Source organism: Chaetura pelagica, unplaced genomic scaffold, assembly GCF_000747805.2.
Source record: "Chaetura pelagica isolate M959 unplaced genomic scaffold, ChaPel_1.0 scaffold142, whole genome shotgun sequence".
Taxonomy (NCBI): Eukaryota; Metazoa; Chordata; class Aves; order Apodiformes; family Apodidae; genus Chaetura; species Chaetura pelagica.
This window is the reverse complement of record NW_009952973.1, coordinates 1,555,881-1,573,614: the sequence shown is the minus strand read 5'-3', so window position 1 is coordinate 1,573,614 and position 17,734 is coordinate 1,555,881. Positions and strand designations below refer to the sequence as shown.

General features: G+C 37.3%; 1 protein-coding gene across 1 annotated transcript in view; it reads left to right on the top strand.

The window, feature by feature from the left end:
- GATB (glutamyl-tRNA(Gln) amidotransferase, subunit B) overlaps positions 1–17,734 on the top strand; it is a 47,558-nt gene that overhangs the window by 2,941 nt on the left and 26,883 nt on the right. Inside the window, exons 5-6 of the mRNA XM_009995980.1 lie at positions 13,601–13,714; positions 16,574–16,772. Of these exons, the coding sequence (XP_009994282.1) occupies positions 13,601–13,714; positions 16,574–16,772 (313 nt within the window). The remainder of the gene's footprint in view (positions 1–13,600; positions 13,715–16,573; positions 16,773–17,734) is intronic.

The following is a 17,734-nucleotide window of genomic DNA, read 5'->3' as shown; positions in this document are numbered from 1 at the left end:
AGTTATGTATCATCTTAATTTATATTAGGATCAATGTCAAGATAACTTTGAGTATGTTTCTAATACTTTGTTCTTCCCAAGATGTGACTGTAGAACTACTTTTACATATTTTTCTATTTTATCATTGTTTGATAACACAAGATGCCTAGTACTGTTTCTTGTCCATATACTCACTCCGTAGTTGTCACTGCAGATACATGAGATCTTCTGCAAAGGAAAAAAAATCAGCGTCTCTTCAGCATATTGAATGAATCATGGTATTTCTCTGAGGACACAGTGGATGTATTTGGTTAGTATGCCGCAGACAAAATTCCTTTAATGTGAGAGATACTTAAAATCTTATGAGAAGAACATGTCAGATTTCCAAGTGGCCATTTGATGTTACTTTGCCATATGTTTGTTTATGTAGTTTTCATTTGTCATTTGGAATGTCTCTCTGTGGAAGTGCCATGCTTCTAAGTATAAAGTCTATCATTTAGGGAAGTGTCAACCATTCCTATTTTCAGAGCAAAACAATTATTTTTTTAAAAAACAAGTAATCTGTATGAGACATGGTGGACTAATGGATCAGAACAACTAGCTGGCACTTAGCAATGAGGTTTATTAGTGAGAACAGAAGACATTTTTTAAGTCATAGCTTAGTTATAACTTTGTGATGGCTTTGACCGTAGAATTATCTGGGAATCAACGAAGTTTAATATAAAAGTAATTATTTAAAATGTATAACTTAAGCTCTTGCAGTAAACTGAAAATTTAAAATTAATAGACTTAGCATTTCCTCCTGCAGAGACTATAATGGGGTCAAATTATTTAATGCAAATTGTTTCACTAAGTGTATTTATTAAAGTGGAGGTTTGAATTCCAGCTGCAGATATATCTTTTAATCTGTTGGAAGTTTTTAATCACCATAATACAGCCTTAAATAAAATTCTGAAATTGAGAATTAACTTATGTCTGGATTTCTGTGGTCTAGGTATGTGCTGTGTGATCCTTAAAAGAGAAATTAGTTGATAAATTAATTCTGTATTTGCAAAGGTATTGAAACCTGAGGAAGTGAAGTTTAGATGCTGATAGAATTTGGACTTCACTCTGTTCTCAGTGGCAATTTAGGGCTGAGTTTCAGATCTAATTATATGGAAATTCTGAAAACTTTCCAGAGAGAATGGGAATCTTATGCAATGGTTTGGTTTTAGAAGAATCTGGTTAGACTTAACACAGAAAATTAGTTCCTTTTATCTGGGGGCAGGGCTAGGTTAGGGTGTTAATAGTCACAAACTTAAAAAGGGTTCAAGATTTTGGCTTTAGACCTTTTACTTAACATTCCATTAATGCACAGAAATCCTTGTAAATTGTCTGTGCTTCTATTCAGTCAAATAAAAAAACTGTTATTGAATAAACAAAAATTATATTAAGATTTTAATTGTTATGTGTGTTCTGTTTATCTGGGAGGGGGTTTTGGTGTTGTTTTTTTTTTCTGTTAAAGTGCTATAAAATGAGGCTGTTTAGAACCTTAGTGAGAAAAGCCCAGTACATGTGGGATGTAACTGCACTTGAGAAGTAAAATGCAGGATTGTTAATTTAATAGTAGTGGTGCTATGTTAGATTCTACCAGATGCTTTTATCTAAACAAAGAGAAGAAAGATTTTTCTCACTGTAGTACTGGTGAAAATAGACTTGAAACTGAATGTTAGAAAATACATGTTCTTGCATGTTACAGTGCAATACAAAATCCAGTCAGTAGGCATAGCATTATTTTCCTGTTGTACTTGCTACACAGGAATTCATGTTAGAGACAAAAGTTTATTCTGGAAGTAAGTACTTGAGCTTATTTTCTTGAAATAACTGTACAATCTTGTATATGACAATGGTATCTGCAGTAGAACTGAATTTTGGTGGATTTAGAAGTATGGAAGGTATTTTGTTTTCAATTTACAAGTATTCATTGAAACAAACCCAACATTTTAACAGATGTTAATATTATTGCCTAATAAGTTGCTGTCTAAGGTAAATATTTGGCCTATTATTTTTACTCTGCTTTCTTGAGAAATAAAAAAATAGGAGCAGTTTTAATACAGTAGTTGTGCTGTCTCTAGCAGAGAATAACTGCTGGTATAAACTGAGAACTATAGGGGCAGTTTTCAATGTCACAGGGATTAAAATTTACTGTGGCACCATGAGGTGGTTGTAATAGACAACAGTACTAGTATTTGCTGCTTCACAATGGGGCCAGAAAGAATGATGCTAAAGGGAGTTTTTCTGGTTGCTCCATTTCTGGGCCACTAATGAGCGTGGGCCTGAGCCTCTGCTGTGCTCTGCACACCAGAGGGAAAACTAGAAGAATGTGTTTAGTGGTCCTCTGTCTTGACTCTTTGTATTTACTTCCTGTTTTGTAATACAGCTTATTTTATGCTTCTGCTGCAATTAGGCCTTAGGAGGACCATCACAATGTTAGTGTCATGGCCATTTCACTAGGCTATTCTCGTAATGTGCCTCTGAGAGACAGCTATAGGCAAGAACAGCTGTGTGTGCAGGTGCATTTCCACAAGAAACAAGAGACAAGAACAAGAGAACAAGAGACAAGAAGAATGCTATGGAAAACCTTTGATTGGAAAAGTAGATTTAGAAGTAGTGAGTCTGGGCAATGCATCCCGTGCTACTCTGCACTCTTTCTGTACCCTGTGGTGATAGAGCCCCTCACCATTAGATCAGATAACATCTTAGCCGAATTACTGCAAGGCTTTCCTTATTTGGGGACTACATGTGACTATACATCACATTTCACATAATGAAATATGCAAAGGCCTAGCTTTTTTACATGATTAATGAACTTGGCAGTGATCTTAGCTTGGAGTCTTCAGATGACTTGTTATAAGGAAAGTTTTATGCTACATGTGGTGGTCTATAGTGCATCATACCTGAAGATTAATCTAAAATTCTTCTGTTTATCCATAAAAGAGGCTGTACTCTCAGTCTGATTTATCCTCTTTGAAAATTCTGAAAATCTTTGTAAAGGTTTATAAAGATAAGACTGGGATCACAGAAAGAGAATCCATAATTTTCTATTCTTATGACTGAGGGACTGACTAAAGGTTAATTACAGCTCAGCCACAGAAATAAGATGGTAGATCTGGTAGCTAAAGGCTGAAACCTTTTTGACTGTGCTGAGAGTCTTTGTTGCTAATCACACAAAAAGATGCACATTTTACATTTGTCTCCTGCATGACTAAAGTGAAAGCCAGATCCTATTTCTTTGTAGGCAAGAATTCTAAGACATAATCTAGGATTTACATAACCAAGGTTTATATTAATAAGATTTAAATGAATGTTAGCCCAACGGTCTTATATATTTTGAAATTTTTTACACCTTCTCATGCATTTGAATGTCATTCTCTTTACAGTGTGAACAGCATTTGTTTTATCTTTTTTTAAAATAGTTTTTGGAAACACTTGATAATGATCAAGCTCTCTTTCTAATGAAGAAAAGCTGAATACCTTGTGACTCAAGAAAAAGAGTAAGATCTGTGTTGAAAACGCCTGTAGATTATCACATGAGATACGAGATTTTATCCGAATACACAGGTTTTTTTCCTGTTCTGCTGGACATTCTTGAGGCCTTGACAACTCACTCAATTCTTTTATCCTGTACTGAGATTTTAATATCATCTTGTTTTAAGTTCCTTTGGCTTTCCCTCTGCAGATAGTGTTAGAAGGAAGCATTTGGGTACTACTATACCTTGTCTCACCTCTATAATGATAGTCAGGTAACCAGATACGACTTTTCATCAAAGAAAGAAGGGCTAGAGTAGCTATTAGCCCTTGTTCCTTCTAGTAGTGCACCACTGGCAACTTGAACTCCGAACTCTGACTTTTCCAAAGCTGAGGAATGTCACTGCAACACTGTTCAGTAGCAGAGAGCATGTGTTGTGCTGTTGCCTTCCCCACGCTGCAGTGCTCTGCTATTAAGATGGCTGCTCAGGGACATGGCACGGGTAATACATAGTTTGGGTACTTAGAGAGTGCGTTAATTCCCCTTCCTATATTGACACTGCATCCATCCTTCACAGTGTCAGATACCCAGTGTTCTTCCAGATCTCTTGGGTGATAGGTTGTCAGGATTTATTATTAATTTTAGATGTTATTAGTGTACAGAATTTACCTGGTGCATTTGCTTTCAAAGGTACTGGGAGGTTTGTGTGACATTTTAGTGTATTTCTCTGTCAGTTATACATATTGGAGAAGAGCAACACTTGAGACCAGAATTTTTACTTTACAGCTTGAAACTAGATTTTTTTTGGTATCCTGCGCCTGTTAAGTCTGGTGATTGCAACAGCTGCTTTACCAACTTGTATATGAATTTGGTCTCTTCTTGTACTACTTCAGTTTGAAAGAGCACTTCTTCTTAGCTTGACTGTGGTAACTACATATTTAATGGCATGCACCTTTCTCGGGGAATTGGACAATCTTCTGATCTTTGTATATATGTTAATTTAACTTCCATTAAATAAATTGTCTTATTTTCTTTGAAACTACATGATGCCTAGGTTATTGTATCCATGAGATGTCCTCTAAAAATAGTGGCAGTGTCTGAAGGAAAAAGTGAGTTGATGCTTGTTTTAAACCATTTGTTTATGTCTAGGTTTGCTTTAACTGCTTTGAGTTAAACTGTACTAATTGTACTTAGGGGGAAAAAAGGAGATATTTTCTTAGGCTCTGATGGTACCTTTCTGTTCCAGTCCTTACTTTCATGATAATATTTGGGTTTGTGACATGCATTGTATCATCAGTAGTTAACAGCTTTTTATTGCTCACAGAGTCCAAGCTTGGTGGACTTGCAGTCCTAGTAAGCCTCTAAAAAGAAAATCCCACGTACTTTAGGAAGAAGTTAGGGAAATTAAAAAGACTATCAAACCATTGCTCCCTGAGAATGCTTTTGCAATTCACAGACCCTTAAATTCCTGAATGTGTGATGGATTAATCCATACATAATTTCAAGCTCTTAACCAATCCAATGCTGTTGTAATGATCCAGAGGAGTCTTTGAAAGACAAGGGAGGCCTGCTCCAGGTGACTCTCAGGGCTGGATTGTGGTGTGGGTTGTTCCTCATTCTGTTTCTTTCTATCTCATAGGATTGTGCACAGCCCTGGAGTTACCTGTAGAACTAGTGTCCTTCATTGGAGTCTGAGAAGTGTTGTACTTCCTCAGTTACTGCAGTTGCTTGGCTCAACTTTATTTCATACTTCACTATAAATGTCATTTTTCTGGAAACGCCTCTGCTTTTGTGCTTTGAAGTATTTAGTGACATTTGTTGCTCCTCTCTCAGGCTTTGAAGGAGTCCCCTGTAAGGTTTTCTCTTGCTTTTTGCTATGTCTCCTTTGTTTGTGAGAAGTTCTGACACTCATTCTGGGTGTTTTAATCTTTTTGTCAAGGCTAAAATCTCCTGTGGGGCTTTGTCTCCTTAGCACCTCAGTAACTATTGAGCTTGCTTTCTTTTTGTTCTTGTTGGCTTTCCTGTTCATCCTTAACAGGTCCCTCTGGCTGATCTAAGCTTGCCAGTTAGAACAGCACTGAGTTGATAAAACATCTTGCTTTCACCTATTTCAGTAGATATTTCAACGCATAAGTGATATTATCTACGTATTTTTTCTTAAGTGCTTTTGTGCTGGTTTTGTATTGCTTTACCTTTTCCTTTATACAGCTATTTTTCTGCTTCTTAGTGGGGAGCAGGAGATTGCAGTTTCTTGTTTCTTTCTTTCACACAATTCTGTTACTGCAGCTGTTGTGCCGTCTTTGATACTTTTGGACAGCATGACCGTTACATGACTAGACAAATCAGTGTCCTCTCTTTCTGCATTCAGTCTGAAATTGCTGACAAAACACACATTAGCTTTTTGCAGTAGTTTTTCCCAGTAGGCTGGGAGTGTCTTTATTTTAAATTCCAACCATGAGTGGATTTTGAGGATATATTTCTATTAATGCTGTTATCAGTTACTGTGTAAGCTCTGGCACCCTTGCATGTTTGGTTTCATTTTCTCTCAGTATGTAGACAAACATACCCGGTTCCAGGTGACTCCCATTGAGGAAATCCAATGTAGTATATTATCTATATGTGTATGAAAAAACAATGCTCTATTAAGAAAAAGTTTCTGTAACAATCATGGGTCTACCAATTTGTAAGCATTTTAACCTCACAAACTGGCTTCTTGCTTCTTTGTTCTTCGTCTTCTTAATTTTTTCTTTAAAGAGTTTTTTCATTGGAAGGTATTTAGGAAATATTGTCCAACAGTAATGACAGATAATTGTAGACTGAGTGTTTGTTCTGTCCGTGTTTGACTGTCTCGTGTAATGTGTAACTGTCAGTTTTTATGTACTCTGGTTCAACCTTACCTTGGTGCACTTAGGTTGTAATTGGTTCCTGGGCTACAATTAATTTTATTATTTGTTTTCTCTCTGATTATAAGCCACCTTGTCACCTTAAATATATTATGACTATGTATTTGATTTTCAAAGGATTATTTAAGCTTCTGCAGCTGGTGTTTACTAGTTACATGTGCAGATTTTGCCATTGCAGCCATTGGTTTCTATGCAGAAACGCTAGTTTTGCAATTTCACTTCCAAGTTTAGCCAAATTACCTCAAAAAAAAAATTTGTTTGTAGATGTTTTTGCAAGTACATGAGCAAGCACACAAAGAGGAAATTAGCAACTGAGTCTTTTCTTTCATCTCCCCACTACTCTTAGCTTTATTTAAGTTGTGGTTATTCAGGTATTTGTGACACTTGTAGTCAATTTGGGGAGAAGATGGGGTAATTGTGGAGGATAGAGTGTTGAGGCCACTGCTTAGGTAAAGCAAACTAGAGCAGTTATTTATAGGAAATTGATCTTCATTGGTTCTACTTCTTAGTAGCTTTTTGCAAGACTTGTTGCATTATGTTGCAGTTCTGGGCGCCACATTACAAGAAAGACATTGAGATCCTGGAGTGTGTCCGGAGAGGACCAACAAGGCTGGTGAGGGGTTTGGAGGGCATGTCATACAAAAAGTGGCTGAGGCAACTGCCGTTGTTTAGTCTGAAGAAGAAAAAGCTCATGGGAGATCTTATTGCGCTCTACAACTACCTGAAGGGAGGTTGTAGAGAGGCAGATGTTGTGCTCTTCTCCCAAGTATCTAGTGATAGGATGAGAGGAAATGGGATTAAGTTGTGCCAGGAGAGGTTTAGGTTGGATATTAGGAAAAAAATATTTACTGAAAGAGGGATGAGGCATTGGAACCTGCTGGCCAGGAAGGTGGTGGAGGTGTTCAAGAAGTGTTTAGATGTGCCACTTAAGGATATAGTTTAGTGGTTGTGGTAGTTGGATTAGAGTTGGACTTGACCATCTCAAAGATCTTCTCCAACCTTTATGATTCTATGTCACCTTTTATTTTAATGAATTAATATATTATTGTCTCTGTGATTGCTAACTTATGGTTTGCCCTCAATTTGCCTGTTGTACTGTCTTAAGACATTGGGGCCTGCCTGAAGGGGAACGATGACTGCCTCTCTGGGGAGCAAATATGCATGTTTCAGGAGTTGGTAAATGGAGGAAAAAGGGATGAGAGACTCAGAGCAAAGACTTGGGAGTTTTTAGTGTGGGTTCTCAGGTATACCATGATTGCAAGAAGGAGCAGTGGGCAGACAGCTAAGACTTAAAAATTAAAGAAAATAACAGTTGTATGAATATCAAAGGTCAGATTGTTCTACAACAGAGCTGACTCTCACCAGGCCTGCAAACAAATTACCGTTTCCAAGGATAGAAAGGACAGGCGTTGGTTTATAAACTCTATTCTGCCTTAAGTGTTCTGAATTTTCTCTATTTCACAAATTAAACAATCAAAGTTATATTGAAGAAGGCAGCTGTCAATCGTGTTTAAAAGCCTTTTTTTTAGTCTTTTTTTGCAGTACTCAGTGTAGGAAAAAAGGTCTGAGAAGGTCCACCTCAAAGCTCTGCTTGTCTTTGGATTTGATCACATTCTATAATTTAGCTCAATCTGCTACCTCCAGAAGCAGTGAAGTGTTTTGATCAGATGTGTAACTTGTCCTGGATCAGATGGCATTAGCAACGGTTTAAATTTCAACTGGTGTAAAAGAGGGTGCATCCTTTTGACAGGTCAAAAAAAGCCATGTGGCAGATTCAGAAGACTGTTCTGTCAAAGGGGGCATCATGTTTAGAGAGATGCTGGCCTTATTGAAGGGAACACTGTAGAAAAACAGTGTTTGATTGTGGATATCACAAACAATTGTAATACCATTGCATTGTTCTGTCTTTCTATGAGTTCTTGCTTGGAAATCAGTTCTGCTTGTTACTAGTTTATTTGGTTTAGCTGCTGCTGATGGTATCTGAGACATGAACATCACTGGTTTGGGGGAATGCCACTGAACTGTCTGCTCCCTTGCCACCCCAGAAAGCAGATTTATTCCACTGAGACCATTAAGCACTTTGTCCATGCAGTGGCTTGAATGAATTTTTCCCACTGGTTTTTTTTTTTTTTTTTTTCTTTTTTTAGCAACTCCTGTCTCAAAGGGTTGAGAGACCTAGAAGTTGGTCAGTATGTTAGTGGGCTTGTATCTGGGTTTACCTTCCCATTTTTGTTACTCCCAAGAGTCAGCATTTCTCCCTGCTGCTGCTGAATTTTGCTGGTTATCAGTGACACTGAAATGTGCTTCTTCCAGTTCTAAGCCTTGTGATACAAACTCTCAGACTAGCTCTTCAGCCCTCTTATTTACTTAGTGCTGATGAAGTAACATTTTTGAGAGCTTGGTACTTCTTAAAATGTCAGAGTTGCCTGGTTTTAAGATATGACTTGAATGAGTGTGTGCTGCATCACCACCACATGCCAACTTTGCCACCAGATAAGGTTAGGAATAATAATATGTTTCGTACAGCAGCAAATATCTATGGTACCAGACTGCAGAAAGAGAAAGTTACAAATACATTAAGGTATATTTAATGCCCCACCCATCCCAATCTTCCTTTGCTGCTTCAGCTTCTCAGTTGCCATTTGTTCTCTTTTCTTAGGCTGGAATCTCTTTTTATTAATCTAATATAATAATTTAAAATGTCTGGTGCTTTCTCCCTTAATTTCCCCTTTCCTTAGGGATAAGAACATAACACTCATATTAGGGCAGGAATTGTGCTGTGAAGTAGATGCTGGACTGCAGCTGGCCTTCTTCAGTTTTCTTGCAGTTAGAGACATCAGGTTTTGGAACATGTCAGCTCTTTGCAGACCAAATGACAAGGCTTAGGTTTGCTTGGTTTTTAAATTTTTACTGTGTGCTTAGAGGGATGGGGTCTGGTTTTACACCTATTGAAATAAATGGGTTGTTTGGGAAATGGTTAGCTTTTCCTTTATTGAAATGTACAGTGTGCCACAAGGCAGTTAGTTACAACCTTCTGTGTGTATGTGAGGATGCCAAGGAAGAACGCTGCATTTAAGTGCTCATCTGCGGTGTCAGACTGAGCAGTCAGTCACAATTACAGTTGGACTAAGTAGATAAGAGTGGTTTATTTTGTAGTTTAACTTATTATTGCATTTGAAAGAGCTATATATTGGAGCAAGTTGGTACTCAGCACAGCAATAATAGTAATACTGAATATATCCATTGGTGGAAGCAAACGAAAATCAGGGTGATAGGAGATAGAAGTACTGGGGAATATGATTAGACGTATCTGTTAAGGTTTCTCAAGATTACTGTCTGGTCTATAGAGAGCTGGCTAAGTACATTGTACTGCTTCCTTCTTCCACCTGTTATTTTGCATGAAAAAGAGCTAAAATTAAGGGTTTCTTAGATAAACAGTTCTGTAGTTAATCTGATTAATGCTGATTTCTTCATGAGTATAAGTAGGAATGCAGGTCTTAAGATAACCAATTAATATGAAATCTACTTTATTAAAATGTGTGATCTAGAATAAAAAACTTTTTAAATATCCACCGTATTATTTTGACTTGACTGGTTTTAGTACAAGGAATACTTTGTTCCACAACTTAAGCTTCCTGGGTGCCACTGTTATGGCACAGGGTTACTTTATTTTTTTTCAAGGTAGTAAAAGTAAACTTTTTCCAGGAGAGAGATCTAGATGATGCTTCTTTTTTTTTCCCCTAGTTGTCCTATCTAATAGTCATTAGCAAAACAAGAAGCTGCATACCTACTGTCTTTAAAAAATGTAAAAATTATCATCTACTAAATACAGAAATATACATCTTCACCTAAAAGCAGGCCAGTTTTCCTTAATGTAATAGTATAAGGAGTAAACCTGCTGTTAAAGAAAACTATTAAAATTGCTTTTGGTGGGAATTTTTGCTACTGAAGGCATTGTGCATGGTTTTATATAGTTGTTGAATAGTGTTGTATTTAAAACTGAGGTAGCGACTAAACTGACCTTGCAAATAAAGATGATAATTTTTTAAAAAGAATCTTTCCATTTGTGAACTAGATGTAAAGAATAGACGGGTATCAGAAAAAGAGAGATCTTGGTTGGTTTGTTCTTTCATTCCTTTAGCACTCAGTTACCATGGTGCTCTGGCAGGTAGCACAGCTACACGGGAAACTGGGCTTGTCTTGCCATTGTTAAGGTTTTTCATGAGTTCCCAATACAAACAATCTACATTTCCTTTTGTGATAGCTGTCTTGTTTAAATACCTTGGAGAGATGCTTCCATTTTAGAAGACCAGAAATATTTAAGAAGGCTTTATAGGCTCTTGTGTTTTGTCCATGGCTATTGCAGGAACTACATAGCTTTCTTTCAGGGCCAGCACTTCACTAACGTACCAGACTGGCAGCTTGTCTGTTCAAGCCAGTAATTTAAATCTTTGGTGCTAGTCAAAGCTGTCAACTTAATAACAGCTTACTGCATAAACAAGCTTGGGGGACTTACTCTAGGTCATTAGTATGGGAAGTTGCACATACTGAATTGATGTTTATCACTGCAGATTATTTGAAAAGCTAGGCTTGTTTGAAGGAAAAGTAGTAGTTTGCTTAAACAACTCTGCTTTATGCTCACAACCCTGATCACTAGAATAGGTAGTAGTAGTCACTTCAGAAATGGAGTATTAGAGCAGTAAGTTTTGATTTTTGAGGAGGTAAAGGGTTATCTGATCGTTATTATGTTTTTAAAATAAAATGGGGCAGAGGAAGCACATTGGTGTGGTAGACATCTCAGTATGCCAGAGATCTGCTTTGTAATGCCTCTGATCACCACCAAGGCCGATAAAGTGGCAATACAGGAAGTGATACTAGGGAGTGAGTAATGGTGCATGTACAATGATTTAGCTAGTATGACCCAGTGCACTGGGAGCACATACACATTACAGTCATCTAAATGCTTAATAACGCTACATACAAAATAAACAATACTTCAAATTTCAATGCCAGTTTTGTCCCCAGATCAAAATGGTTCAACAGCAGTAGTGCAAAAAGTTTCTCATGGGTATATGTGGTATGTAGGTGGGAATGATGTCCTTCACCTCTAAACAGTGTTACTGCTTAGACTGATGAGTATGATATATTCTACCTTGTTTGAAGAAAAAATTGAAGAGTGGGTGGTCAAAGGGAGTAGCTTTAGTGTTGTCATTAGCTAAACCCCACCTGTATTTGAAGAATGTGCTATGAGTCTCTTGCTAACTGTGACTCAGTAGTTGGATTTTGTCTCATTCTCCAGTTACAGTCAGTCACAAGTCCTACACTGTCAGGAAATGTAGCAAGGCACCAGTTCACTACTTCGACACAGTGTTTTGAGTCTGCACAGTCCTTACGGAGGCTTAATGATTTCTGGTGACCAGTTGTTAAAAAGGCTGACTGGCATGGTCCTCACTAGTTTGTAAAGCTGAACAGGATCGTGCCATAAGGCTTTAGTAGGAGGAAATTTTGCCTATGTGTTTAGAAATATGATATTTTCAAAATCAAACAATTTTACTTGCACTGTTAAAAGTTTTCTTAAACAGTAAAAAAATCTGGAAGCATGTAATTGTTTAAAACAGAAGCGTTTACTATATGATGAACTGTAGCTATGAATCTAAAGTAAATTAGTATTTTGTAGTTACCAATTTTACTTCAGCTTACAGTGAGGACTAATTGCATTCATTTTACTGCAGATCAATATTTCAAAGGGAAATTGTTCATCCTTTTTTCTCATTTAAAATTTGCTTTATGTATCCTTTAAATGTTTTAATAAATAAAATATGCTTGAACAGATGATGTATTCTAGTTAGCTATATATAGCTACACTAAAGATCTGAAAGTTCCCTCGTTAATTGGCTTGAGTATTTAATTTCTTGTCTGTATAAGTTATTTTTAAGTTTCTCTTACATGGAGAATTTTTCATATTTTCTCTAAGTATTTTGATTTTTAAAAATATTAGATAAGTAAAGCAAAGAGATTCCTTTTCCAGCTGAAGACATGGGATGATGGGAAACATACTGCTGCTTAATCTGTTTTCAAAAATCAGGCTGGAGGATGCAAAAAGTAAATACTGTCAGAAACACTGAAGAAACCATTATTTAAGCCTTTGTGTTCTAGTTGGCGCAGATGAAGTAATGTAGATTCTTTAACATAATGTCCCCCTTTAGTGTGTTGAAAATTCACTTCTTGGCAGCTGTACAGTGCAGAATAAGATGCGTAAAGTTCTGTTCCTGTTTTAAAGTACTGTGTGAGCATGTCAGAGTTGCACTAAGACAAATTAAGTTGTTGTTTTTTCAGTTTTATCCATTTAATGTTAGTTAAACTGACTGCTGAATTAATGAGAGCACATTTGAAAAAACAACAACAACATTACTTTTAAACACTGCTTGTTAGTACTTTTTGGAGTGGAATTTTCTTTGCCCTCTGCATCCTGACCTTGCTGAGGAGATAGGAAAGTGTAGTGTGGAGAATGATAAGTCCATGGTGAGAAATTTTATTTAACTCCTTTATTTCTTCATGAAGTCCTTGCTGAGCCTTCAGATCACGTGACATGACATGCCCCAAGAACCTTAGTCCCATGGGTTACCTTGGTACAGGAGATGCATGTATACTTGTAGCCATGGGATCAATTGATGTCTCTTTGGTTCTGTTTTAACTAAGCATATAAGTGTGCTTCATTTCATCCTGGTTAAGCAAAGCATTGAAATCTCTGTGTAGATACTCATGAATTCACTGTGGTTCTGGTTACTGGAGTTCTAAAGTGTTTTACTGAAATGGCACTGCAGTTTCTAATGCAAATCCCCTGTGTTTCCAGGTCCCAGTATGAGTTGACAGCTAGTTACAAGTCAGTTGTTGTTTGCTATGATTTGTCTCTTGCACCCTCAAAGGCTCAAAAGTGCTGGAACGTTTGCAAAAGTAGCAAGGCAGAACAGTGCACACCTCCTTATGTGGCAGGAGAGAATGACTGAATGGCTTGTTTCTTCATCCTAAAGCTTTTCAAATTTGAAGCTACCTTGACTTTAATGATGAACAAGAACTACCCACAGACAGAGATCTAATGATGGCTGAAGGCAAGAAAAGTTGAATATATGCTCCATATAAGGCAATGTGTGGGATACACATTTGTTACACACTAAGTATCTGAGCACAACCATGTGTCGTGTTTCCTTAGGTTCTCAACAGGAGATGTGTAGAAGCTGCAGTGATGACAGGCCTGGCACTTAACTGCAGCATAAACAAGAAATCTTTGTTTGACAGAAAACACTACTTCTATGCAGATCTGCCTGTAAGTATGCAGTATAGCTGGTCCCTTTATGACTATAGGAAAGGACAGGTCTGCGAGTATGAGTGAAGAGATGCTTTTCTGTTTTTTCAGACAGTGTGCTGTGCTGTGCCTGGATGAATAGGCAGCTGTACCCTAGTGCTCACTGATTAAATATGATTACTGTGATTGCTGACTCCTTGCTTAGCTGTAGATTCCAGCAGCTTAATGTAATTGAATTGGGAGCTCGAGCTGCTTTGCCCCTTAAGTTCTCCATTCCTGGTGTTCAGTACTAATTGTCTGTTAGGGTAAAAGCAGTCAGATAATAGTCCTTCATTTAAAGTGAATGTATAACAAACACAGGTTCCAGTGATAGAAACATAATAGTGTCTTTTTTGTATGTGCTTAGGGACTTAAAAATATTTAATCTCCCTTTAAAACTTTCTCAAAAAAGAACCCCAAAAACACCTAAAAAACTGAATCTTGGTGTTTGCATGTAGCTTTCGTATTTGGTAGAAGTTGTTAATGGAAGTCAAATATATTGTGCCACACTTGATATGGGTGTAGAAATACTGAAATTATTTAAGAACCTGACTAATGTAATTGCAAAAGGATGCGGCAGTGTTTGAGCCTCTTTTTCTATTTTAATGAAATTAAACCTTTCCAAGTTTAAAGTTCTGTGGTACTTCTGTCAGCTTATTTGTACTCAATGATTAATTTAACACTAACCCGTCAAAGGGATGACATTAGATTTACTTTCTCTGATTTTGAATTGAAGATTTGATAACTGCAAAAAATCTGTTTCTGTTTTATCTGAGAAAGATCAGGCATGTTACCTTATCCTCTCTTTAGTTGAAGGATCTGGACATCCAGAGAAGCAGAGTGGGAGATTTCTCAGGTCCCAAATTAATGTGTAGAGGTGCTGTATTATTAACCAAACTACTTCCTCTCTTTCTCTTTTGTTCAGGCATTGGACATTGTGACATTACAGAAAACTCAGTAGACATTTCTGTTCTGTTTTCTTCTAAGTTGGGAACATGTGGCTCCTCTGTGAACTTGGTGCAATTACTGATTTGGTTTCTGGGGATAACAGTGCTAATATTTGTGAGCCATTAAGAGGCCTTTTTCTTGGGGGCTCTATAGTGAGTAACTGGGAATGCAAAATGCAAACTTAGCAGTTTGAATTGCCAATACTTATTTTTTTACTTGTTAAATTACCTTAAAGCGATTTCCAGACCTGAAGGAGACGAAAGTGAAATAGCAGGAAATAAACATTACTTTCAGCATTCCTTTACACATCATAAAGAAATATCAAAAACTTTACAGACTTGTTTGCAAGCCACCTTTTGTGCTTCTGTTGCTAAATTGAAACTATCTCTCATATTCTTGTGATTTCTTCTGCTATCAGTATACTGTATAGAAGCTGTATGGAAAAATGTTGTCATAGGAAAGAAACCACATCCATGTGTTTGGAGGAGAAGAGTGAAGTGGAAGAAGGTTTGTACAGCACTAAGTGGTCTGCCATAATCTGCAGACATGAGTTGCAAGATTCTCTGGTCAGATAAGCATGTAAATTTGGTCAAGGAGATGCTGACACATTTTATTAGCTTGAAATACATAATTCTGGCTTTGTTCTGACTGCCTTCTGCAGTTTAAGGACTAACAATGAACTGCCAGCCCTGCATTTTGAAGTGAAATGGTCTAGTCATGGACCCTGTAATAACATGTAGGGTATAAGCTAATGAGCTGTATAGAACAGATAAAATAAATCCAGCTCTTAGGGTCATTTGACAATGGAATTATTATTACTCCTGAAAATGGGGCTTTGGATGGGAAATAGGATTCTTGTTATTTATTGTCACTCACTATTTCAGGCTTTAAGAAAAATCATTTTAATGAGAAGTTTTAGGAGATGGGAAGAGCTGTGTGATTACTATAGGCTGCATAAAGCCAGTTACTTTATTTTTCTTATAGTGATTATGACTAGAAGGTCATTCACTTCATTGCATATATAAACTGAGCTGTTCACAAGGGCCAGACCAGTGTTCTCCATTCTAATGCACTGTCACCATGTCTACATTTTAGAGTAAGTTCTTCCTCCCCACAAAACATACAAATGCTCCTCCCAATTCACATCTGTATTTTTACATCATTGCAGTTATTCCAATTCCTTGTCACTGGCAGCCCCTTTTCTGGCTAGCAATTTTCCCTCTGAGTGGAGTTCCAGACACGAGGTGGCATTTTTCAGCTGTATGCCTTATGTGGGGTTGCAGAGTCCCTCTGTTAAATCATTTCAATCATTAAATTGACCTTTCTCATTATCTTGATTTCCATCCCCCCCCCACCCTCCTCCTCTTTCCCACTCCTCCTCTCAAATGAGTAAAACAGGCCAAGAGGGATATTCAGCCTGATGGGAGGATGAGTGATAGTCCCAGCTTGGGCATGGTGGTATGGTAGCTGACTTCAGACAAGATTTAGCATGATCACAGAACCACAGGCATAGAAGAACCTCTTATGGTCCATTTCCTGACCCAATGCCATATCGGTGAAATTTATATCATCCTTGACAAGTGGTTGTGTAGTTGATTATTTATTATTTCTTATACTTGCCTGTATTGAAGAGTGCTTTTATCTTTTCCAGGCCTCCAGCTTCTCACAGCTGTATCAAATTCCAGACTCATCTTCTAGCTTGCTTCTTTAACAACTAAGCAAAGTAACTTCTGAATTTACATGTACATGTGTTCTATTCTCTTATTATAGGTCACTATAGAAGATGTTGCATTTTCCATTTTGTTCTTAAACTGTAATATTTGGACCTGGCTATGCTGCTGTTTTTTCAAAAGTGAATGTTTTATTTGAGTATGAAGCTAATTTTGTTGACAGGCTGGCTATCAAATCACTCAGCAAAGAGTTCCTGTTGCGGTCAATGGAAGTCTGTCATACAGTCTCTGCATAGACAACAAAATGAGCCAGATGGTGACCAAAACTGTGAGGATTAAACAAATTCAATTGGAGCAAGACAGTGGAAAGAGTCTCCATGATGACACAAGGAGCCAGACTCTTGTTGACTTGAACAGGGCTGGTAGGCTTATTTATTTTCCTATTTTTCTCCTCCTTTCTGAGTAGGACAAGTCTTTGAAGGTAAATAGATGACAAGGAATAGGTGAAGAGGAAAAACAGCCTGATGTCTCTCTCCTTGAAAATAAAAATTCCTCAAAATGACCATTACACTTGAAGCAGGAGAATACTTGAGTTTTTTTTAATGACCAGTGGATCTTTGCCCTTGCTGTTTGTTGATGGCAATTAGCAATAGCAAGTTAGAAATCTGTTAGCACCAGTTTGCTCCAAACTCTGTGTGTCAGTCACATACAGCCACTCAGCTATTTAAGCTCTTGTCACTATATACACTGTTGTGTTTATTTTTTTTTAAATAAATTGTAGACCTAGTGCATCAAGTATATAGAAGTATATAGAAGGAGCAGTTATGGAATTTGTTAGTGCAGGAGTCAGACATTTAATTATTAGCTTTGAAAAACATTAATTTTTCTTTTTAAACTTTGAAGTCATAAACAGAATGAAGAAAATTAGCACAGAATATGGGCAGCAACCTGAAGGCCCATGTCCATTGAAGTTAAGGGTTGTGGCTGCTCACATTCTTTGAAAGCGGGGTCCTGAAGCTAAAAGCTAGACTGCATCTGTTTACAGTTCTGTCTACTCCAAAATTAGTTTAAGATTGCTAAATTTGAATCTGGAATCAGATGGGCTTTCAATGGGTGTTCTAGAGAAAGGCAGAAGGGGAACGTGTCCTTTTGATCTGCATGTGATCAAAGGGTGGAGTGTTTGTGGCTTGTCTGCTCTTTTAAAAAAATGGGAGGAAAAGTTTTTCTAGCAATCTGCAGCTAGGCCCATAATGGGGGTTACTAAATAATACACGGGGATTTATTTAAAAAAAAAAAAAGCCCAAGTGCTTTCATGTGTTTAGCCAGTTGCACTCTAATATGCCAAGATCAAAAGCTATTGTTGAAAATCTTATGTCTCTTTCCC